Source organism: Staurois parvus, unplaced genomic scaffold (assembly GCF_062004578.1).
Source record: "Staurois parvus isolate SC_StPar_1 unplaced genomic scaffold, SC_StPar_1.0 ptg000115l, whole genome shotgun sequence".
NCBI lineage: Eukaryota > Metazoa > Chordata > Amphibia > Anura > Ranidae > Staurois > Staurois parvus.
The window spans coordinates 2313354-2337976 of NW_028317911.1; the positions used below are offsets into that span (position 1 = coordinate 2313354).

Here is a 24623-nt window from a genome sequence, read left to right on the forward strand (position 1 = left end):
ATCACTTAACACATTCTAATCTGATCTCCAATCTCTGTAAATCTACCAACAACTATGTAGCTCAAGGACTTGCTTTATTGGCTACAAATTGAATGGATCATTTGGGTAAGTTCTTATATTACATTAACTTCAGGAGAAAAAAATGATTTTGCAAAGTTAGAGGAGAGCGCTAAAGTCTGCCGGAGCAAGGAACATGCAGCCTTTTCTTCTACCCCCTAGAATTAATCTAGTATTTTTAAACCCAAAACTGAAAATGGAATAAATTGTAGCTGACCAATCATTAGATGTGGTGGCTGCATTTGTGGGTTTTTTTATTTATTTATTTTCCCTCTTTCTTTTCAGCTGGTGATCTGGCCAGTAATACCCCTCCTGAATTGAATGCCCCCAGTCTGGATGAGTGAGCACAGGGGGACACTTTTGGACAGCAGCATTGTCTGAGGGACGGGGAGCATTAGATGCGCTAGCAGATTTAAATACACTAACACATTTTTTCTTCATTTTTGGTTAAAGGTTTTACATAAACAAAAGCTGGTCATTGTAAGCACCCCTGTCAGTGGTAAATAGTTTGACTCATCTTTGTAGCTGCTACATCTGCAGGAGAGTTTGTTCTTTTGAAAAAACAGACTTACTTGCAGGATCACCAAGTGAAAATAAAGAAAAGGGAGCCTAAAAAAAGAACCATCACATCAAATAATTGGTAAGCTGCAATATAATGTTTGCTTTTGGGGTTTTAATCACTTTAATGATCATTTAGGCAAAGGACATCACTGCATAGGTTATTTTTCCTCCCAGAGTTGGGCTTTAAACTGACAACCCCCATGGACTTCCCTACTGTTTTGAAAACTACTTGTTTTGTTTTTTTCCTTAGCAATGAGGACTGGAACCAGATGCAGGACCAAGAAGAAGATCTTGGAATTACAGAACAGGACCTGGAACTTATAAAAGAGAGGGAGAGTGCCATCAAGAAATTAGAGGTTGGTCACTGTTACAAAACTTTTGTGTGGCTTCCTTGTGCTGTAAGTCAAATTACTGTATGCAGAAAAAATGTTAGTCAAATTAAAGAAACTTCTTGAACTGCTGGGAATGCGTCCCTTGTAGTTTGTTTAGGATTAGTAAATTACGGTAAAAAATTGCCAGGAGGAAACAGCCTTTTGTTATTGTGTTCGCGGCATCATGGTTGAAATTTAATTGTATTCCCAACATTCACTTAAAGTGATATTTAAAGGCTTTTTGTTAATTTAAAAAAAAAAAAAGATATACTTACCTGCTCTGTTTAATGGTTTTGCACAGAACAACCCAATCTTCCTCCTCTTGGGTCCCCCAACGGCGCTCCTGGTCATCCCTCCTGCCTAGTTCCCCCATAGCAAGCTGCTTGCTATGGAGGCACCCAAGCAGGTTTGCTCCAGAACAGCTGCTGTGTGTCCATTCACATGGAGCGTGGGTCGGCCTTGCCCCCGCTCTCCTCATTGGCTGTGTTTGATGGGAGCCAATAGCTACCGCTGCTGTCTTGGCCAATGAGGATTGAGAGACCCGGGAGAGCAAGGGCTGGAACATCGCTGGATCAAGAAGGGTCTTGGGTAAGTTTTAGGGGGGCTGGGGTTCTGCTGCACACGGAAGGTTTTTTTACCTTTATGCAAAGAAATACACAAGCCTTTACAACCACTTTAAATTCTCCCTTTTGATACACAGTACTTATGTTCATAAAAAACATGCAAGACTGAATCTGGTTATACAGACAGCAAAGCCTTTGTCCGTTTGATGGTCTCCATTGATTTTCTTTATTGAACCGCTTCTGCCCGCAATGTATTGCAGACAGGTGGCAGCTACAGGCAAAGCTAGGTACCTGTATGTTGCTCTGGCTGTACTAACACGGGGGCGCTGCGTGTCTGATCACCCCCCCCCCCACAAACACACACAGTAGTGCAATGTTACTATGGTAAAAGTTTACTATTCTGATAAAAGTATTAAAAAAAAGAAATAAAATAAAAAATTCCGTATTGAGAATTAAAAAAAAAAAAAAAACCCTTTAAAACATTTTTATCACTTACCTGCATTTTGTATGTGAGCAGTGGCTCTGGGCAAAGCAACGTAATCTTGTGTCACTTTCTATTTTGGGGTGTGAACATGCCTTCGCCCCCCCTCGTCGGTCCAGGGAGAGAACACGGCACTGAGTAAAAGCACTACATTTTACACGCAAACGTTAGATTGTCACGTTTAAGCCTTTGATCTCCTCTATTAACCCTTTGATCACCCCATCACCTAGCCAGTGCCATTAGTACAGTGTCAACATATAGAATTTTTCACTGATTAATGCCACTAGCGACATCAGATAGCGTTGGGTCAGTTAGCGCCAGGGTCAGCTAACATTGCCCGCACACTATCACACTCATGCTGTAGGTCGCTGGTCACTGCCATTACTAGTATAGTGTTTGTACAGATCAATGTAATGATCATGAACAGAACTATACTAGTGCCTCCTTAGTAATCGTTGTCCCCAAAAACGCAGTGTTAGCAGGATCGGCTTCGTTTGCTGCCAGCAGTAACGTTTAGCTCTTCCTCTGTTTTTCACGGAAGATTTGTACCAATTGATTGTGAGCCAAAGCAATTTTATATGCACAACGATACATCGCCGCCCACCCAAACTCCACTATTGCCAGACAATTTCGCACGGAAACCTATCACGGTTTCTGAATTTCAAACTTTTTTGGGGCCTAACCCTCAACATGGGCATTACAAAAAAGAATTGTGGTCATATTGGTCCACAGACCTGATTCATCAAATGCCCACGTTATCGTTTTCTTCAGCTGACGGTCGACTTTCATGTAAAAGCAAACCTAGTGGCAAATTAACTGCTGGATCGTTTTTACAAGCAGTGGGAAGGGACATCTCTCCAAAAATTAAAAAACAAAAAATCTCCCCTGCTCCTCCCCCCTTCCCATGCTCGTGCGCAAAGGCAAATGCAAGCGTTGGTCCCGTATCAATATGTAAACAGATGCATGCGAGGTGTGATAGAGGGTAGGCAGGACAGAACACACAGAGCAGATGGCAAAAGCACAAAGCTTTATTGAGACAACAAAATGACAGTCACTCAATGGGAAAATGGCTGGGAGGGTGATCTCGCCAGTAGGGGGACAGCAAAGAGGGGCTAAAACACTTGTAGTCCAGTATCAAGAGCAAAGAAAAAGTCTCTGTAGCAGATTGTAATCCAACAGGGGGTTTAGGGGATCATCACAGGGTCAGTTCAGGTAAAACAGGGGAAAGCGTATGCCCACAGATCCGACAGGGTGTCCGGTCCCCCAGGGATAAGAAAGTAAGACACAGGTACCTGTTGGAGGTCCGGGACAGGTGAGGGGTCTCTCCCTTTGGGCTGGGGCTCTCAGGCAGGCTGGCTTGTGCAATCTCCCCCCTATGCTGGGGTCTCAGGCAAGGCTTGCAGGCAATCTCCCCCCTATGCTGGGGTCTCAGGCAAGGCTTGCAGGCATTCTCCCCCCTATGCTGGGGTCTCAGGCAAGGCTTGCAGGCAATCTCCCCATAGGCTTGGGGGTCTCAGGCAGCTGGCAGGTAATCTCCCCTCAGCTTGGGTCTCAGGCAGGTGGCAGGCGATCTCCCCTCATCTTGGGTCTCAGTTAGGTGGCAGGCAATCTCCCCCTAGGCTTGGGGGTCTCAGGCAGGTAATCTCCCCTTAGCTTGGGGCCTCAGGCAGGTGTGGGCGATCTCCCCCTAGACTTGGGTGTCTCGGGCAGAGTCTGGTCATGAGGGTTCCGCCGCAGCTTGACTCCCTCTGTGACTGCACAGCAGAATGGATGATCGGAGAGTCCGGCATCAAACGGGCTATATGTTGTTTTTGTACATTACAATTCTAAAAAGTGTATTTTTTCCCAAAAGATTTGCACTTGAAAAATCACTGCGCAAATACTGTGTGACATAAAGAAAATTCAACACCCACCACTTTATTCTCTAGGGCCACTGCTTTAAAAAAAAAAATATATATTATATTTATTTGGGGGTTCATAGTAATTTTCTAGCAAAAAAAACCCCCAGTTTTTTCATGTGAACAAAGCGTGTCAGAAAAGGCTTTGTCTTCAAGAGTGGGTGATGTGTGGTATAAGCTTCCAATGTTGGCCCTGAAATTCCAGGATAGTAGAAGCACCCCACCCCCAAATGACCCCTTTTCGGAAAGTAGACCATCCAAGATATCTGCTAAGGAGCATGGTGACTATTTTGCAGATCTCATTTGTTGCCACATGGTTTTGGATAACGAAGAAAAGAAAAAATGCAATTTTTTTTTTTTTTTGCAAAACCCTGTGACAAAAATGATATCTGTAAAATACTCACCATTCCTCTTATCAAATTCCTTTGGGTGCCTACTTTCCAAAAAGGGGGCATTTGGGGGGATGTTGATACAGCCTAAGAGCAGACCTCATAAAAGTGCTAGCTCCTTTGTTTCATGAATGAAGCCTCCCATGTTTAGCCATTTGATCCTGGCTGCTCTTTGTTGGCAAGAACTCAACCTTCACAACTTCAGGGCCAAATGCCGCCCTTCACTGTCTGAGGGTCTTTTTGTCCACTGGGGCTTTGTAACTAATCACAGGAGCATGTGCTAGTGTTAGGCAAGAAAAAAAACCCCAACGGTAATAGTTAACTTTTTTTTAAAAATGTTAAGTTGTTGACTAGTTCACTGTAAAAGTGTGGAACTGAAGTTGAAAAATTAAAAAAATTGCAAATATGCAGGCTCTTGTATTCATATGATCTAAAAATAAAAAAAAAACAAGTAAATCTACACTTGGATGAATGTAAGCCTTTATATATAGTTCTTGTATGTGAAACAAAAGCTCAAATAATGAAAAAAGAAACATTTGCTGACGTTTCTCTTTGCTTTCTGTGACACAGGCGGACATTCTTGATGTCAATCAGATTTTTAAAGACCTGGCAGTAATGATTCATGATCAAGGAGAGATGATTGGTAAGCATTTCACTATTGTAATTTTGTATGTGTAAAGTACTCGGCTGAAAATGTGGTTTTGTCTCTGGGACCTGATATATAGACAGACAAAATAATGGGTTTTAAGTTCTTCTACCCCTCCCCCCAGATGTTTGTGTTACTACTGTCACCAAGAAAAGAAGTGAGGGGGAAATCCAGCATTTTAGAGTTGTTCCCACAACATAAGAAAAGTGGTGGAATCTTCTAATGGGGAAACCTGTATATTTATCACACTTGTTTATCGCACCAGTAATTAGTGCTTTACATATATTGTGTGTTCACATCAGTTCCTGTCCCTAAGGAGTTTACTATTCAAGGTCCCTACCTCACATGCATACATATGCTTGCTAAGGCCAATTTAGAGAGGAGCCAACTAACCTACCAGCATGCCATTGCAGTGTGGGAGGAAACCCTAGTACAAGCAAGCACAGGCAGAACATTTCAGGTTCATGAAAGTAGTGTCAGTGTTAGGATTGAAACCAGTGACCTTCGTGCTGCAAGACAGAACTGTATACCGTGCTTCCCCATCTAAAAGGGTAGTTTCCTTCACTTTTAGCAGGTTTCTTCTAACTGTCTCAGGCAGAAAGGCAAGGATAACTTTCCCAGTGACATACAGAAAGCACAAAAAAGGAAAGAATTGCCAGGGTTTAATTGTTCCATACTCCATCTAAAACTAGAAGAAAACACTTTGGCTTAAAGAGGAACTACAGTTATTAAAAAATAAATAAATAAAAATACTGTAGCTGATGACATTTAATGAGCAGACACTTACCGGTGCAGTAGTCCAGCACCCGGGCCGATTCTTCGCCAGTGCATTTAATGAGCAGACGCTTACCGGTGCAGTAGTCCAGTGCCCGGGCCGATTCTTCGATCCCCAGCTCTACCATCTTGCTTGTTGGAAACCGGCTATGGCTTCCTGCTGGCTGCCCACTGCACATGCTGGAGACCTGCTGAGCTTTTGGATTTGTCCTGCAGACTTCCGGGACGTGTGATGTGTTTCTGGAGGTTGCAGGCAGGTAGAGGGGGCCAAACTTCCACTCTTCTCATCTAAGCAAGAAGAGCAGAAGTGGCAGCGGCGACCAGAAAAAAACAATTAAAATGATGAGAGAGGAAGGTAGGATGATAAACGGAACTTCGTGTTTTAGGTTAAGTTCTGCTTTACGTACACAATACTTTACTGGCATCATCCACCCTTTGAACTGCTAAGTTTATATTTTCACTGAATTATGGGTCACGTTTTTACTATTCCATTAAGAAGTAGGAAATTGTTTACATGCTCAGAACTTTACTGCATATTACTGATGTCAATATGACCTCCTCTTGCAGATAGTATAGAAGCCAATGTTGAAAGTGCTGAAGTTCATGTAGAAAGAGGGACTGAACAGTTACAGAGAGCAGCATATTACCAGGTAAGTACATGTTTGATCTGGACTTAACTGTGTACACACACACACACAGGGCTATAGATATATATATTTTTTTTTTTTCTGGAGGGCAGCTGAGCTGCATTTTTCACTGCCTCCACAACTCCACCACCACTAACTTCTCTCCCCTGAAGGAAGGGGTGGGTGGGTGGATGGAAGGGTGGGGTGGGCGAAAGGAAGAAAGCGGAGGGTGAGTGGAAGGGTGGGGCGGGTGGGTGTAAGGAAGGAAGGAATCGGTGGGTGGAAGGAAGGAAGGTTGGACTCGCGTGGACTCATTCAGATGCATCAGAGCTAGGGCTGCTGTGTTCAATTTCTCACCCACACATCCTCTGAAGCTGCATGGACTGGAGTGTGGGCGAGCACAGGGGGAGGCAGAGCAGATCCAGCCTCTCTCCCCTCTTCCTGTTGCGGGGGATGGAGGGAGGGGCTGGGCACTGGGAAGAACACCGTGGCAGTGGGGGGGGGAGGAAACCGAACCATCAGGTATGTTCTGTGCTGCGGTGAGGGTGTTGACGAGCAGCGATCTCCTGTATGGCTGTCATTGAAGCAGCTGGAAGCCGCATCTCCTCCTCTCCCTCCTGCGGCTTCCAGCTGCTTCATTGAAAGCTATACAGCAGATCGCTGCTTGTCACTGCCTCCAACTTCACCCCTTCTACATATCCGTAGTCCCGGCACTGCTCACTGCCCCCACCTTATTTCCATTCGCGGGCGAGTGGAAACTTCGAGGTTTGCAGGGATGGTTGGCAACTGTCCTCTGGGGAAAGGGGGGTGTCAGACCCCCCTGACTCCTCCCTTTTCTACGCCCCTGTGTTTACATCTTAAAGTTAACCTGCTATGACTTCAATATTAGCTGACGCAACTGTATGATGGCAGGCAGTATAACTCCTCCTCCCATGTGTCATTTGAGCTCCCAAACAATGGTTACAAATCGTAAAATAGCATACAAATCTCGACTTCTCTGAGTCAGAGCTGTGCCTCTCAGTGGCTGAAGCACATGTATTGCATTTTAATATGTAAGGGGCATGTCCAAGCACTGACATGACTTAAGATGACATATTCTGACTTTGGAATGTGTGGGAAAGTAGTCTGGACAAGCAAAAAAGACTTAAGAACAGCCAAACAAATGCTGTACGGTGCATTGTGGCAGGATGGACATAGTATTAACATCGGCTAGAGAGAATAGGAATATATTTTCAAAATGGTCAGTTAAAAAATATAAATAAAAGGTACACAAGTAACCGCACACTAAAATGGAAATTAGAGAAAACAAAATAGGTACTTGTAACTGTGTAGTAACGATTTTTAAGAATAGAGAAGAAAAATGTAATACATTGGAAATAGATACTATAAGTCTCTGTCCTGTAAGAATTTGAAATATGGAAAGAATGCCTCTTTATCCAGCATTCAAGCAAACATAACTTTATGTTCATGGCTTTTTTCCTGCTTCAATCAGGGACTGTCTGGTACAGCTATTCCTCTAAAGAATGATGTATTATGCGTGCCATATTCAGTTTTGATTGCAACAAAAAAAGGAATTTTCTGAGAAATGTTTTTATTTGGGTCAATACACTACACCTGCTTTGTGCTCCCTTTTTGAAACTATAATATATTTTGTCCATATTTGGTTTTCAAATGCACATTAGGCAGCAATATGTTGTGCAGTATAGATTGTGAGCAACCAATGTTCTCCTCTTTGCAGGCTACAATAGATATTTAAAGGGTCGATATAACCAAAAGTGACATTTTACTTATAGGTGAAATCAATCAAGTCAGCCCCTTTATGGTTTACATGTATTGAATATTGAAACGGTGAGAGCCACCGCCATAACTACTTTGCTTTTTGGGAGCATCTGTCTATTTTTGTATGTTCAGCACCTCCGACTGCTTTAATATAAAATAAATATCCAGTGAGTGAAGTAGGAGACCCTCCTATTGGCCAGAGCAGATGTACAGAGCCATAAACTAAGGTCATAAATCTGTCCATTGGCATCCTTGAGAAAGCTATTGGCTAATAGGCTCAATTCCCAAGGTTTACACAAGAGAGAATCTATCATTTCCAACATGTGGCTGTCACTTTTTTGAAAATTAAAATTTTTTATCGGGATGTTGGCTACGTGTATTGAACATATTGTCTGTTGGCTTGTCTCTCCCAACGTCTACTAGAAAGAGAAATATCACCAAGATTGTAAAGATTTTGTGTCAATGGTTGAGCTTCAATAAATCAATCCACTTGCTAACTTGCATTTTCAGGGCTTTTCTGTCCACTTTTACAGAAAAGAATGTTTTTTTACAGAACACAGGATTCGTTTACATCAGGTTTTCAATACAAGGGTTCAACATCATGGGAGATAGAAAGGAAAGAGTAGCCTCCTGGCTATTTTGATCTACGTAGACCCACAGTCTGTTTCTGCAATAACTCTCATGCGACAGCCTGGCTTTTAAGGCCAGACAGGCCAGACCTACATGGCCAGACAGACACAGATAATGTTTGTACAAACGCTGCTCCTAGTGGTTGGCTGTACAGTTGCATCAAAACACCTGCAGACAGCTGTGGCTGCTGTCAACCTATCAGTTCTTTGTACAAGTTCAGCAGCTGCAGGAATCAGCTGGACTTGTGCTGTAACATTAACATTTTTGCCAGGAGAGTGTGACAGTGTATGCATAGAGACCCTTTAGGCCTCAAAGACAGAACAAACACATAAGAGAACCTCTTGACAAGGGCTAAAGTAATTTAAGGTACACTTTAGTCATAATTTTAAATTTAAATCTGAAAGTGGACACAGATAAAAAAAAATCCTTCCGTCTCAGTACTTCAGTTTTTGTTAATGTCCTCTTACTCCCTTTTCTTGGTGATCTAGGAACCCTTTTTTATTTGCCTGTTTGAATGTTGAAGTATTTCCAAACACTTCCATTGTACATTTTCTGCTGTCTCCCACATACTGAAAGACCAATATGTTGGTAGGTCAATAAAAGATGTTTCTTCTATCCAAATTGGATTCAAACCTACCTTGGACGTCTTGAATCTGATGATAATACATCAAGAGTAAGAGGCAGTTGCACAGACACACCCATCACATACATGGGTTTCTATGTGAAATGTTGCTGCAGAGGTTGACCTAGAACTCCATGTTATTCCGGCCATAGACGGTTCGAAAATCAGCCGATTTTCACACTGTTAGTGGGTTAATTGGTCGGCCGTTTTTTGGGTTTTTTGCATTTTGAGATTATCGGTCATGTTGGAAAATCTGCAGACGATCGGCCGATTTTTCCGGCAATGATGGCCAAATCGGCCGCTCGTTTTAACAATAAAAAATCTGCGCATGAGCCGTGACCTGCAAGGGACAGAAGTTGTGGGGTGAACTTTATGATTTAGTCGGCCAATTTTTGTAATCGGTGGTAACATCGGCCGAACAACCGATTTTTCGTTTATTGTTCGAAAAATTGGCCGATGTTCGACCCGTCTATGGCCAGCATTAAGGTATAGTGAGTGGACTCAAGTGGAGTTTAACATAGTTGCAGCATTTTCTTGTTTGTGTTCTCCATTCACTGATGATTTCACTTATTGCCTAGAATTGCTTTTTAACTGTATTTTTTTTTTTTTTTTCTTACCCCTCAGAAAAAGTCCCGGAAGAAGATTTGTATCTTGGTACTTGTCCTTGCCATTGTAGCTATAATTCTGGGCTTTATTATATGGCTGTCTGTAAGATCCTGATCCATGCACTTCAGCCTATACTGGAGGATCCAGATCTCCTAAACATGACTCCAACCTTTCTGTATATATTGAGATTCTGCTGTGCAAAAAAAAACTCCAACCATAAATGTGAAAGACAGTATTCTGAAAGCACACAGAAAGGGAATACAAGCAAGAGCCTGCATAGAAAACTACAGTAGCTGCACAGACTGCGAACGTATAATAGCTAGCCCGAAAAAGAAAACCAACATATTTACTATGCAGTTGACCTTATAGTCGGCCCAATAGTACCTTTTTAGCGATTTGTTGTATGAGACACTACACTGGTCACTGCCATTCAGCTGCTGGGATCCTGGGTGCTGTAGTGCAGACCCTAATACATTTTGGCTTTTTTAATAACCCTGTGCAAACAGTGGTGAGGAACGACAGCCAATCATTCTGCTAAAAGCTTATTTTTGATTGGTTACTATAAATGACTGCTTTTTGCACTAAGTTCTTAAATAAAGCCCACTGTAGATAACGACTTGCCTATTTACTAAAATTAACCTGTGAAATATTACTATAGTTTGTGCTTTCCTGCACAGAAGGCCTTATTGATAAAAGTAAAGTAGGAATTTGTTTTTTCTGCCCATAACAACCAAGATTAGAAACAACTCAGAAGAAATGCACTGCAAGTGCGAATGGGGCTTTCTGGTTGCAACAAGAAGTACTTTTTTCTTCAGACGCTTTGTTCAATGGGACATACTGTGTATTTAGAGAAGACATTACTTCATTTTTACATGCATTTCTGTGTTTAAAATCAGTGTGTTAGCAGTTAGAAAAATCTTAATATTTTATATCACTGGGACAAAGTAATAAATTGTTCTTATGGCTTGTGTTATGTGTATACACACTAATCTGTGATAACCTGTATATATATTTTCTCTCATCTTTCTTTATACTTTTTGAAGTTGAATCATCTTGGAACAACCCAAGTGAAAAGAACTAATATATGTATAGAAGTAAAAATTTGCAAAAGTGAAATAAAAGACAAAGTACTGTTCTCAAGTTGTATTCATTCAGTTATATTTATTGTTTAACCAATCCACCCAAAAAAAAAAAAACTTCAGCTCAGTACACAGGGGATACATACAGTGGATATAAAAAGTCTGCACACCCCTGTTAAAATGTTAGGTTTCTGTGATGTAAAAAATTAGACAAAGATGAATGTTTTCCACCTTTTTAATGTGACCTATAAACTGTACAACTCAGTTGAACAACAAACTGAAATCTTTTAGGTGGAGGGAAATAAAAAAACTAAAATAATATGGTTACATAAGTGTGCACACCCTTAAACTAATACTTTTGTTGAAGCACCTTTTGATTTGATTCCAGCACTCAGTCTTTTTGGGTTTGAGTCTATCAGCATGGCACATCTTGACTTGGCAATATTTGCCCACTCTTCCTTGCAAAAACCCTCCAAATCTGTCAGATTGTGAGGACATCTCCTGTGCACAGTACTCTTCAGGTCACCCCGCATTCCAAAACTTTAATCTTCTGGTGAAGCCATTCCTTTGTTGATTTGGATGTATGCTTTGAGTTGTTGTCATGCTGAAAGATGAAGTTCTTCTTCAGCTTTCTAGCAGAAGCCTGAAGGTTTTGTGCTAATACTGACTGGTATTTGGAACTGTTCATAATTCCCTCTACCTTGACTAAGGCCCCAGTTCCAGCTGAAGAAAACCAGCCCCAAAGCATGATGCTGCCACCACCATGCTTCACTGTGGATATGGTGTTCTTTTGGTGATGTGCAGTGTTGTTTTTGCACCAAATATATCTTTTGGAATTATGGCCAAAAAGTTCAAACTTGGTTTCATCAGATCATAACACATTTTCCCACATTCTTTTGAGAGATTTCAGATGTGTTTTTGCAAAATTTAGCCGGTCTTGGATGTTTTTATTCATAAGAAAGGGCTTCCATGTTGCCACTCTACCCCATAGCCCAGACACATGAAGAATACGGGAGATTGTGGTCACATGTACCACACTGCCAGTACTTGCCAGATATTCCTGCAGCTCCTTTGTTGCTGGAGGCCTCTTGGCAGCCTCCAGGACCAGTTTTCTTCTCTTTTCATCAATTCTGGAGGGACGTTTAGTTCTTGGTAATGTCACAGTTGTGCCATATTTTCATCACTTGTTGACTGTCTTCCATGGTATATCTAATGCCTTGGAAATTCTTTTGTACCCTTCTCCTGACTGATACCTTTTAACAATGAGATATCTCTGATGCTTTGGAAGTTCTCTGCGGACCATGGCTTTTGCTGTAGGATGCGACTAAGAAAATGTCAGGAGAGACCTACTACAACAGCTGAACGTTTATTTGGGGTTAATCAGAGGCACTTTAAATGATGGCAGGTGTGTACTGACTCCTATTTAACATGATTTTGAATGTGATTGCTTAATTCTGAAGACCGCTACATCCTCCGTTTTTTTATAAGATTTTCACAATCATTTGTGGCAACAGAATGACAGATGTTTCGTTATGAAGGCCAAAGATGATTCATTTATCGGCCAAAAAAGTGTACAAAATCTACAGTAGATTAAAATAAAAAAAATGTTAACTGTTCCAAGCTGTGTAGAAATTCACACTTTCTGTGTGGCAAAAGGTTCTCCAAGTGAAAAGACCTCCAATGTCTACCATAGGACAAACCCTCTCCTCCAATATTTGCTCCTTCCTACAAAGGTCAAACAAGCATGTTGTCAGGAACCATAGAACACTTGGACAACAATAGGAAATGGCCATCTTTTCTGATCGTGTGTGTGTGTGTTATATATACTGCTCAGATTAACGGAACACTTTGAAAACATGTCAAATCTCAATGGGGAAAAATATGCTGGATATCTATACTGATATAGACTGGGTAATGTGTTAGGAACGTACGGATGCCCCATCGTTTGATGCAAATGAAAATTAGCAACCTACAGAAGACTGAATTCAAAGACACCCCAAAAATCAAAGTGAAAAAAAATTATGCAGCAGGCTAGTCCATGTTGCTGGAATTTAATTGCAGCAACTCAAAATGGTACTCAGTATGGCCCCCATGTGCTTGTATGCATGCCTGACAATGTCGGGGCATGCTCCTAATGAGATGACAGATGGTGTCCTGAGGTATTTCCTCCCAGATCTGGACCAGGGCATCACTGAGCTCCTGGACAGTCTGAGGTGCAAACTGGCGGTGTTGGATGGACTGAAACTATTGGATTTAGGTCAAGTGAGTGTGGGGGCCATTCGATGGTATAAATTCCTTCATCTTCCAGGAACTGCCTGAATACACTCGCCAGATGAGGCCGGGCATTGTCATGCACTGGGAGAAACCCAAGACCAGTGTATGGTCTAACAATGGGTCCAAGGATTTCATCCCGATACCTAAATGGCAGTTAGGGTGCCATTGTCTAGCCTGTAGAGGTCTGTGCGTCCCTACGTTGATATGCCTCCCCAGACCATCACTGACCCACCACCAAAATGGTCATGCTGAACAATGTTACAGTCAGCATAATGTTCTCCAGACCCTTTCACATCGGTCACATGTGCTCAGGGTGAACCTGCTCTCTGTGAAAAGCACAGGACACCAATGGCACACATGCCAATTCTGGTGTTCAATGGCAAATGCCAATCGAGCGCTTTGGTGACGGGCAGTGAGCACAGGGCCCCCTACAGGATATCGGGCCCTCATGAAGTCTGTTTCTGATTGGTCAGGGACCTTCACACCAGTGCCCTGCTGGAGGTCATTTTATAGGGCTGTGGCAGTGCTCATCCTGTTCCTTCTTGCACAAAGTAGCAGATACCGGTCCTGCTGATGGGTTAAGGACCTTCTACGGCCCTGTCCAGCTCTCCTAGAGTAACTGCCGGTCTCCTGGAATCTCATCCATGCTCTTGACTGTGCTGGGAGACAAAGCAAACCTTCTGGCAATGGCACGTACTGATGTGCCATCATGGAGGAGTTAGACTGCCTGTGCAACCTCTGTAGGGTCCAGGTTTCGCCTCATGCTACCAGTAGTGACACTGACCCTAGCCAAATGCAAAACTAGTGAAAAACAGTCAGAAAAGGTGAGTATGAAAAAAATGTCAGTGGCCTCCACCTGTAAAAGCATTCCTGTTTTGGGGGGGTCATCTCATTGTTGCCCATCTAGTGCACCTGTTCTTAATTTCATTAACACCAAAACAGTTGAAACTGATTAACAACCCCCTCTTCTGCTAAACTGATCAGATCAATATCCCAGGAGTTTAATTGAGGAGTTTATTTTTTTTTTTGAGCAGTGTATTATACAATATACACACCATCCAGAGATATGACTTTCAAGCTCAGAGAAAAAAGGCAAATCGTAGTGCTCACCATTATACAATAAGACCATTATAAACACACTTACAGTGCTTCTCAATAGCATAAGACCAGTGTATAGAACAGTGCTATCTGGGAGGAGTAAACCCAATACCACATTAGTAGATTAGAGATGCCTCCATCCCATGTCGAATCCAGGATCACTGTGGCTCCACCCAATGCATTTCATTATTTATTTCACCATCAGGAGCAAGGCTAGTGCTCCCCTGACTTCTGGAGCTCCGATGCCATAAGCAAAGCCTGTTTCCTGTCAAGCCACATGTGTCTAGCCTTTCCTCCAAGAACTCCATGACATATTGCAGGCTCCACACTATGGTTTGCGTTTTATGAATGGACTACAAACTGTAGGCATTACAGTGTGAATTTAACATAACCATTTAAAACAAAGAGCAGCCTCTTATAAAGGAGCCTCTTGTGTATAAATATGTCTGTCCTTAGGATAAATGGTATGAAGCTTGTGCAAAAATGTAGTATCCTACCTCCACCCTCACCCAAAGTAAAAAAGTCAATCATGCATTCTTTGTAATCAGCCTAATGTTTACATTATTGCTATTAACATTGCCATCTTCCAAGGCAGTTAACTGCTTTTGCAAAGGTTAGGTGAAGAAGTTGACAGAGCAAAATGTCTTAATTGAAAATACAACAGTAGTGCCTACAAATTTTAACAATCCATCAAGAGAGGTGTGTGTGGTGTGACTAACCCAAACAACAATACGTAGGGTTGGGCAAAATATGTAAAACAAAATAAAAACACATTCAGTACATCTCTAAAATGCATATACATTTCCTCATTGTCGTGTCTTTACAAACATTGTAAGTACAGACAAATGCATGTTCATCTACCAGAAATTCAGTGTGCTTCTTTAATAAGCTGACAACACATTCATTAAGCTGTGGGAAAAATTAGTGCAACTGCACTTGCAAAGTCCACAGTCTATTTTGCCTTTTGTAAATCAAGCACAATGTTTCTGCTGCATTAAATACAGAGCAGTGTTAGCCCTGTCTATGTTCTTCCCTGCTGGACTACAAAACACCACCTCCTTATGTGGGGTAGGGGGTGTTCTGTAATCCAGCAACCGAGAACTGGGCAAGGCTGACAACACTGCTTAGGATTCCATTGCAGCAGAGGTAATGTTATCATACTACAGGAAGTTGGGAGCTCACTGGATTTCTGGTAGATTAACAGGTATTTTCCTGTATTTATAGATCATATATTTCTGGCTGATTGCATGGGAAGTGTAATCTGGAGAGCTTAAGATCACCAGCCAGTTGCTTGTAAAAGTAACAGTCTTTACTGGATGGTCAAGACAAGCAGACAAAAGAGCAGAATTCCCCAGTAAAAATAACGCAAATAACCCATAATCCTGGTATAATTCAAAACAGCATAACAGCTCACCGCCAATATGCCAGTCTTACACTTGGGTTTAGGGTTCCTGTCCGCTTCGGGTCAAGTAAAAGCTGCAGGAGTTCAGCAAAGTCTCAGTCTCCAGATAGTCCACACTTGTTCACAGCTGATGCCTTGCTGTTGCTTTTCAAGGCTTCCTTGCAGGTGGGCTAACCCTTTCCCTGTAATCAGGGAGGCTTTTTCCTACCCAAAGTCTCTCCAAGTCTCTGAATTCTGGGTCTAAAATTAGGACTTATAAATCCATCATTCTACAGAGTACTGAAATCAGACCTCTCCTCTCTGACGAGACTACCCCAGGACCGGACCCCTTATCCTGCATGGGTGAAAACCCCTGAATACTAAAATATAAATGTCCCTTGACCTCTCCCTTAAAGGGACCATAACCTAAATAGTGGGGAAATATATCTCCTGTCCAGGATCCATCCCTGGAATCCTGTACAGAAGGCAATCAGTAGATGAAAAATGAAAAGAACTGCTTCCCCAGGTTCCAACAATTATTTTAAATGATTTGCATGAGTGTCAAATGTGCGTTCTCGCTAACCCAACTTGCTCTTATCTTAATATTATAGTAACAATTTAGGCAAACCAATTTGTTTCTGAGAATATCACAATGCAGTATTGAAAGAGAAGAAAGCTGTCCTAAAGTGAGAAGTTCCACTCCAGACCTAATCCCAGTCATGGGACAAATTGGTTCGGTCTCTGCGCCAGCAGATTTTCCTTTTAGCAAGAACCAGTTTATCTTTGGCCTGGAGTTAGGAAAGTCCTTACTTCTCTTGGAGAATCCTCATAATGGCTGCCAGCCTGACTTTCTAAAGAGGAGTCCTAGACACTTTGATGGTACAGGAGACTTGGATGTCAGAGGAATTTTTCGTTTGGCGGTGTCCAAATACTCCTGTAAACTGCAATGTAAGCCATTTGCATGTGAATTATGTTTACCTCAATGAACTCTAAAAGGATTTTACAGTAAGTACAAAAATCCATCACTCAGTCATGCACATTAACATCAGGGACCCAACAGGATCACTATTTAGATTCAGAACAGTTTCATTCCTTGAATACTGATATACAAGCCTTATGTGGGATTCACGCATTGCATTGTTCTAATACAGTTAATGCACCTTATGAGTTTTGGTGAATGGTGGTGCTATGCAATCGGGCATCCCAGCACAACTCCATTACACTCTTGCATTGCACAGCAAGGTAATGGACAACCATGCATTGCTAAGTGTTGCAGCAGAAAAAAAAGATAAATATATTTTCCTGTCTCTCTGGTGTTTTGGAAGCCCTTTGAAAATTAATGGGAAAATTAAGATGGTTTGCAGTTTTTATCTTAAAGCATTCCCTGCATTATGGTAAAAAATGTTCCAGTAGTTGTATCGCCCCCATCTCCCTATATCATTACCTGAGTGTTGTGCCCAGCTGCAGCTCTGCTGGTCTGTTCCTCCTCACAGGACCTTAGGCAACATCGAGCCATTGGCTCCTGCTGCTGTCAATCAAATCCTGTGAGGAGGGAGCAAGGTGTGAGACTGAACTGTGTGTATGTCTATGGATGCACGTGTGCCCCCATAGCACACAGCTTACTATGGGGGCACACACAGAAGAGGAGAGCACTGGTAGAGGAACCCAGAAGAGGAGGTTCGGGGCAGGGGTGGACTGACAACTCATGGGGCCCCCGGGCAATAGGGGATCATGAGGCCCCTGTGTCCTTGCCCAAACTCAAAAAAGCCTATGAAAAAGGTACCAGGGGCATCTCATGGGGCCCCCTACTGACTGAGTTTTCAAATGGTCAGTCCGCCCCTGATTTGGGGTCATTTAGTGCAATGCCATTGCACAGAACAGGTATGCTATGTTTAGGCCTTTACAACCACTCTGACTCAATGCACATTAATTCACAATGTAATACAATGTAACCAGCATGCATTCATGTAACACATCAGGTTTCTGTGCTTCCCTATGCAATGCAGGCAGACCATTGCTGGGGAGCGGGGGGCACAGAGTGCTGTATATAGCTTTCTGGAAACATGCAAGCACCAAGCCTCAGTGTTGTCGCTACAGGGATGCGGGGGGGGGGGGTGCAGACCGCAACCAAGTTGACATCCGTCAGAGGGGTGTCACCATCCAGGGCCGTCACGACATCCCTGCCAGTGGTTGATGCAGCACTTTGAGAGGACTCATATGCTGGCCGGGATGAGGGATAGTAGATCCACGGGGATGATGGCAGCTTCCTTCCTGGGGAATTCAGTGGAGGGGTGGGGCGGGCCACGAGCCACATCCAAGGATGTGGCAGACAGAGCGCACTGAAGAGTGGTCTTGGAGCAACCTGCATTATGTGAAGCCGGTCAGTGAAAAACTGTGATTGCCAGCCCAGTAGCTTAGTGTGTCTTTGTTTAAATCTATACCAGCCAGGCTGAGTGTTCCTGCCCAGTGCCCATACACCAGGTGCTACTCCCTCTCTAACAACCCTGATCTCTATCCATAGAATATCTGTAGTCTCAGATAATTTCTTGTACTATGTCTGCAGTCTCTGACCACCTCCTGTAATATGTCCACAGTCTCTGACCATCTCCTGTAGTATGTCTATGTATTGTTGTGAACAGGCAGGCAGGTGTACTTTATTGCAGAAGTGCCTTAAAAGTATTCATACTCCTTGAAATTTTCCACATTTTGTCATGTTACAACCAAAAATGTAAATGTATTTTATTGGGATTTTATGTGATAGACCAACACAAAGTGGCACATAATTGTGAAGTGGAAGGAAAGCGATAAATGGTTTTCAAAATTTTTTACAAATAAATATGTGAAAAGTGTGGTGTGCGTTTGTATTCAGCCCCCCTTGAGTCAATACTTTGTAGAACCACCTTTCGCTGCAATTACAGCTGCAAGTCTTTTTGGGGATGTCTCTATCAGCTTTGCACATCTAGAGTGAAATTTTTGCCCATTCTTCTTTGTCTGTGAACAGCAATTTGCAAGTCTTGCCACAGATTCTCAATTGGATTTAGGTCTGGACTTTGACTGGGCCATTCTATGCTGCAATGCTGCAATCTAAACCATTCCATTGTAGCTCTGGCTGTATGTTTAGGGTCGTTGTTCTGCTGGAAGGTGAACCTCCACCCCAGTCTCAAATATTTTGCAGACACTAACAGGTTTTCTTCCAAGCTTGCAGAAAAAAATGGAAACAAGAGTGCACTGGCCTAGCACATTATCCCAGATAACAATTTATTGAATAATAATTAAAATGTACTCACAAACAAAAGGTGACAAATCACATAACATATGACAGTCACTGGAAACATGCTCCATATGGCACCAAGGGTTCTGACATGAAAGAAATGCCATCCAAGGGCCTAAGAAAGGCTGACGTGTTTCGAGGGAACCCTCTTCCTCAGAGCCAAGTGAACCATCTTCCACTAAATACATTAAATACCCTAGAGTAGAGTCATGAGCATCTGACTAGTGTTGTATTTATGGTTTGTGCTGCCCTAGGCAACATAAAAATCGCCGCCCCCCCTTCCCAGTGCACCCCTACTGTCTCTAGTGCACCAACGTTTGCTGGGTGGAACTTAGTGGTCAGCCACATCTTTCTGTGAAGGTGTTAGTGGTATGAGCAGCGAGAAGGTGTCGTTAGTGGTATGAGCGGAGAGAAGGTGTCAGTTAGTGGTATGAGCGACGAGAAGGTGTCAGTTAGTGGTATGAGCGGAGAGAAGGTGTCAGTTAGTGGTATGAGCGGAGAGAAGGTGTCAGTTAGTGGTATGAGCGGAGAGAAGGTGTCAGTTAGTGGTATGAGCGGAGAGAAGGTGTCAGTTAGTGGTATGAGTGGCGAGAAGGTGTATGTTAGTGGTATGATAGGCGAGACGGTGTCAGTTAGTGGTATGAGCGGCGAAAAGGTGTCAGTTAGTGGTATGAGCGGAGAGAAGGTGTCAGTTAGTGGTATGAGCGGAGAGAAGGTGTCAGTTAGTGGTATGAGTGGCGAGAAGGTGTATGTTAGTGGTATGATAGGCGAGACGGTGTCAGTTAGTGGAATGAGCGGCGAAACGGTGGCAGTTAGTGATATGATCGGCGAGATGGTGTTAGTTAGTGGTATGAGCAGCGAGAAAGTATCGTTAGTGGTATGAGCGGAGAGGTGTCAGTTAGTGGTATGAGTGGAGAGAAGGTGTCAGTTAGTGGTATGAGCGGAGAGAAGGTGGCAGTGGTATGAGCGGAGAAAAGGTGTCAGTTAGTAGTAAGAGTGGTGTGAAGGTGTCAGTTAGTGGTATGAGTGGCGAGAAGGTGTCAGTTAGTGGTATGATCGGCGAGAAGGTGTCAGTTAGTGGTATGATCGGCGAGAAGGTGTCAATTAGTGGTATGATCGGCGAGAAGGTGTCAGTTAGTGGTATGAAAGGTGTGAAGGTGTCAGTTAATGGTATAAGCGGTGCCTAGGTGTCAGTAAGTGGTATGAGTCAGCCACCTGGCAGTCTCTGGTCAGTCACCTGGCACTCACTGGTCAGTCTCTAGTCAGTCACCTGGTAGTCTCTGGTCAGTCTCGGTCAGTCACCTGGCAGTCTCTGGTCAGTCATCTGGCAGTCTCTGGTCAGTCATCTGGCAGTCTCTAGTCAGTCACCTGGCAGTCTCTGGTCAGTCACCTGGCAATCTCTCTGGTCAGTCACCTGGCAGTCTCTGGTCAGCCTGTCAGCTCTCCCCCCCAGTATACATGGTATACACAGCAGTAGGATGGAGATCACTCACCGGGCGGGGCAGAGACCGAGGAGGGGGTATGTATTGCCCTCGCAGCCGCATTTCCCTTCCCTCTTCCACCTCTGTGACAGAGATCCCTGTCTCCCCTGGACACTGCCGTCCTCCGGGATTATCTCTCAGACCTGGGTCCCCACCACCAATGACTGGGGTGAGCTCCGACCCTCAGAGCAGCCTATAGCCTGGCCGGGCGCACTGGATGCAGGGAGTTGTAGTCCTTCCCCTGCACAGCCTGCCGGGATTGTAGTTCGGGGTGGAGGGGGAAGGACTACAACTCCCAGCATGCAGTGCGCCCGGCCAGGCTATAGGCTGCTCTGAGGGTCGGAGCTCCCGGAGCTCTCTGCAGTGGATGGTGGTGGGGAGCCAGGGCTGAGAGATGATCCCGGATGATGGCAGTGTCCAGGGGAGGCATGATACTCCCACTCCTTATTGTATTCCTCTGCTGTAGTGACATCAAAGACATCCCTTCTTCCGAGGCGCGGCGCTGCCCCCCTGTAAAGTACCGCCCTAGGCAAGTGCCTTGTTTGCTGTGCGGCAAATACGCCGATGCAGCTGACCCGTAGTTCCACCCTCCTATAGTGGGCGGGGTCAGTGATGCTTATATAAATGACAAATGACAATGTTGAAAATGAATGAATAGATAAATAAATAAACCAGCATAGCAATACTAATGCATGAAAACACCAACATAGCCAATATGCATGTATATATAGCAATTGTAAGGAGTATAAAAAAATGTAACAATGCTATAAATAATAAACAGAGAGGTCAGTGATAGTGGATGTGAGAATAAAATATAAAATTAAATATTTTTTCTGCAGTTATATCTGACTTCCCCTGTCGTTCACGGGAGCAGCAAGGCTTGGCCTATCCGCTTTTTGCATACATCACTTCTCTGTCTTCAGCCCTCTACACCCATGCGTAGCAGCTTTTGGCATATTTGATTTTTCTTCAAAGATTGCCCTGTATTTGGCTCCATCCATCTTCCCATCAACTTTGACCAGCTTCCCTGTTCTTGCTGAAGAAAAGCATTCCCATAACCTGATGCTGCCACCACCATGTTTCACAGTGGGGATGGTGTGTTCTGGGTGATGTGCAGTGTTTTCTGTCGAACATAGTATTTTGCTTTTAGGCAAAGTTCAATTTTGTTCTCATCTAACCAGAGCACCTTCTTCAACATGTTTGCTGTGTCCTCCACATGGCTTCTTGCAAACTGCAAACGGGACTTATGGCTTTCTTTCAGCAATGGCTTTCTTCTTGCCACTCTTCCATAAAGGCCAGATTTGTGGAGCGCATGACTAATACTTGTTCTGTGAACAGGTTCTTCCACCTGAGCTGTGGATCTCTGCAGCTCCTCCAGAGTTACCATGGGCCTCTTGGCTGCTTTTCTGATTAATGCTCTCCTTGCCCGGCCTGTCAGTTTAGGTGGATGGCCATGTCTTGGTAGGTTTGCAATTGTGCCATACTCTTTCCATTTTTGGATCATGGATTGAACAGTGCTCTGTGAGATGTTCAAAGCTTGCGATATTTTTTTATAACCTAACCCTGCTTTAAATTTCTCCACAACTTTAACCTTGACCTGTCTGGTGTGTTCCTTGGCCTTCATGATGTTGTTTGTTCACTAATGTTCTCTAACAAACCTCTGAGGGCTTCACGGAACAGCTGTATCTATAATAAGATTAAATTATACACAGGTGGACTCTATTTACTAATTAGGTGACTTCTGAAGGCAATTGGTTCCACTAGATTTTAGTTAGGGGTATCAGAGTAAAGAGAGCTGAATACAAATGCACGCCACACTTTTCAGATATTTATTTGTAAAAAATTTTGAAAACCATTTATCATTTTCCTTTCACGTCACAATTATGTGCCACTTTGTGTTAGTCTATCACATAAAATCCCAATAAAATACATTTACCTTTTTGGTTGTAACATGGCATCAAAAAATAGTGCAACAAAGACAAGTGATCAGATTGTCACTGATCAAACATAAACGGTGCTAACGTGATCCCAGCACTGGGGGATAAATCATACAAACTGAAGTGAACAGTGCTTCAATAAAATCACATCAACAAATAATATTGAAAATATTTGCAACAACCAGGTGAATCAAAATACATAAAAAATGTCCAATCATATTCCAAAATCAGTGTATATAAACGCAGGTGATCCACAATCTTAAACGTGCAAAAGTGCTGTGGATGTGCACTGCAGCCGCTGGTGGTATATCCAAAAATGGCTGAATTGCTTCCTCACCTCCTTACCGTGACCCAATGGGCCAAATCGCTTTTGGATCACCCCTGGATCCTCCTAAAGCAATATCCTGTTTAGATGGAGTCCTTCCAGCAGTAGTATATAAACCACATCAAGACCCCCTTTAACTCTTAGTGATACGATCAACTCCAACAGGACAATTTTCAAATATCTTCTGGCTGGTCATGTGATGCACTGGGTTCCTCACTTCTCCAGTGGTGGGTCTTCTGAGATGTTGTCGCTCTCTTTTTCAGTATATTGTGAATGAAGGACACCGTAATGAAGCCCTAAGGTTGCAGGACTGTGTCACCCTGCATTCGTAGTATGTTCTCAGTCCTCCAGGGTGAATGACACCTCAGCATAGACTAAGGACATTTTGTGGCAAAGGGTACTGCACTATTTTTTGATGTTTTTGAATTTAGGATTGGGGATTTGTGAATGCATGTATTGTAGTATATCACAATTGTTTTCACTATCTCACTTTGTGTTCATCATGCTTTGATTTTATTAAGATACTAGTAGGAGATTTATTTAGAATCTCTCGCACTTGAGGTTATTGTTTAATCTGTGGAAGATCAGGTTTATATTTTTTATATCATATATGCAGTGGGGATCGAAAGTTTGGGCACCCCAGCTAAAAATTTGTATTAATGTGCATAAAGAAGCCAAGGAAAGATGGAAAAACCTCCAAATGGCATCAAATTACAGATTAGACATTCTTATAATATGTCAACAAAAGTTAGATTTTATTTCCATCATTTACACTTTCAAAATAACAGAAAACAAAAAAATGGCGTCTGCAAAAGTTTGGGCACCCTGCAGAATTTATAGCATGCACTGCCCCCTTTGCCAAGCTGAGACCTGCCAGTGTCATGGATTGTTCTCAATCATCGTCTGGGAAGACCAGGTGATGTCAATCTCAAAGGTTTTAAATGCCCAGACTCATCTGACCTTGCCCCAACAATCAGCACCATGGGTTCTTCTAAGCAGTTGTCTAGAAAACTGAAACTGAAAATAGTTGACGCTCACAAAGCTGGAGAAGGCTATAAGAAGATAGCAAAGCGTTTTCAGATGTCAATATCCTCTGTTCGGAATGTAATTAAGAAATGGCAGTCATCAGGAACAGTGGAAGTTAAAGCAAGATCTGGAAGACCAAGAAAAATATCAGACAGAACAGCTCGCAGGATTGTGAGAAAAACAATTCAAAACCCACGTTTGACTGCACGATCCCTCCAGAAAGATCTGGCAGACACTGGAGTTGTGGTACACTATTCCACTATAAAGAGATACTTGTACAAATATGGTCTTCATGGAAGAGTCATCAGAAGAAATCCTCTTCTACGTCCTCACCACAAAAATCATCGTTTGAACTTTGCAAATGAACATATAGACAAGCCTGATGCAATTTGGAAACAAGTTCTGTGGACCGATGAGGTTAAAATTGAACTTTTTGGCTGGAATGAGCAAAGGTACGTTTGGAGAAGGGGCATAGAATTTAATATATAAGAACCTCTGTCCAACTGTTAAGCATGGGGTTGGATCAATCATGCTTTGGGGTTGTGTTGCAGCCAGTGGCACAGGGAACATCTCACGAGTAGAAGGAAAAATGGATTCAATTAAATTTCAGCAAATTTTGGATGGTTCCTTGATGCCATCTGTGAAAAAGCTGAAGTTAAAGAGAGGATGGCTTCTACAAATGGATAATGATCCTAAACACACCTCAAAATCCACGGGGGATTACATCAAGAGGCGTAAACTGAAGGTT

At 42.9% G+C, this 24623-nt stretch overlaps 1 protein-coding gene across 1 annotated transcript in view; it reads left to right on the top strand.

Moving 5' to 3' along the window:
• Nucleotides 1-11138, top strand: part of STX12 (syntaxin 12) — a 36612-nt gene extending 25474 nt beyond the window's left edge. The window contains exons 6-9 of the mRNA XM_089671928.1: nt 869-974; nt 4891-4963; nt 6308-6390; nt 10022-11138. Coding sequence (XP_089528054.1) covers nt 869-974; nt 4891-4963; nt 6308-6390; nt 10022-10117 — 358 coding nt within the window. The 3' untranslated portion in view covers nt 10118-11138. The remainder of the gene's footprint in view (nt 1-868; nt 975-4890; nt 4964-6307; nt 6391-10021) is intronic.
• The last annotated feature ends 13485 nt before the right edge of the window (nt 11139-24623 follow it).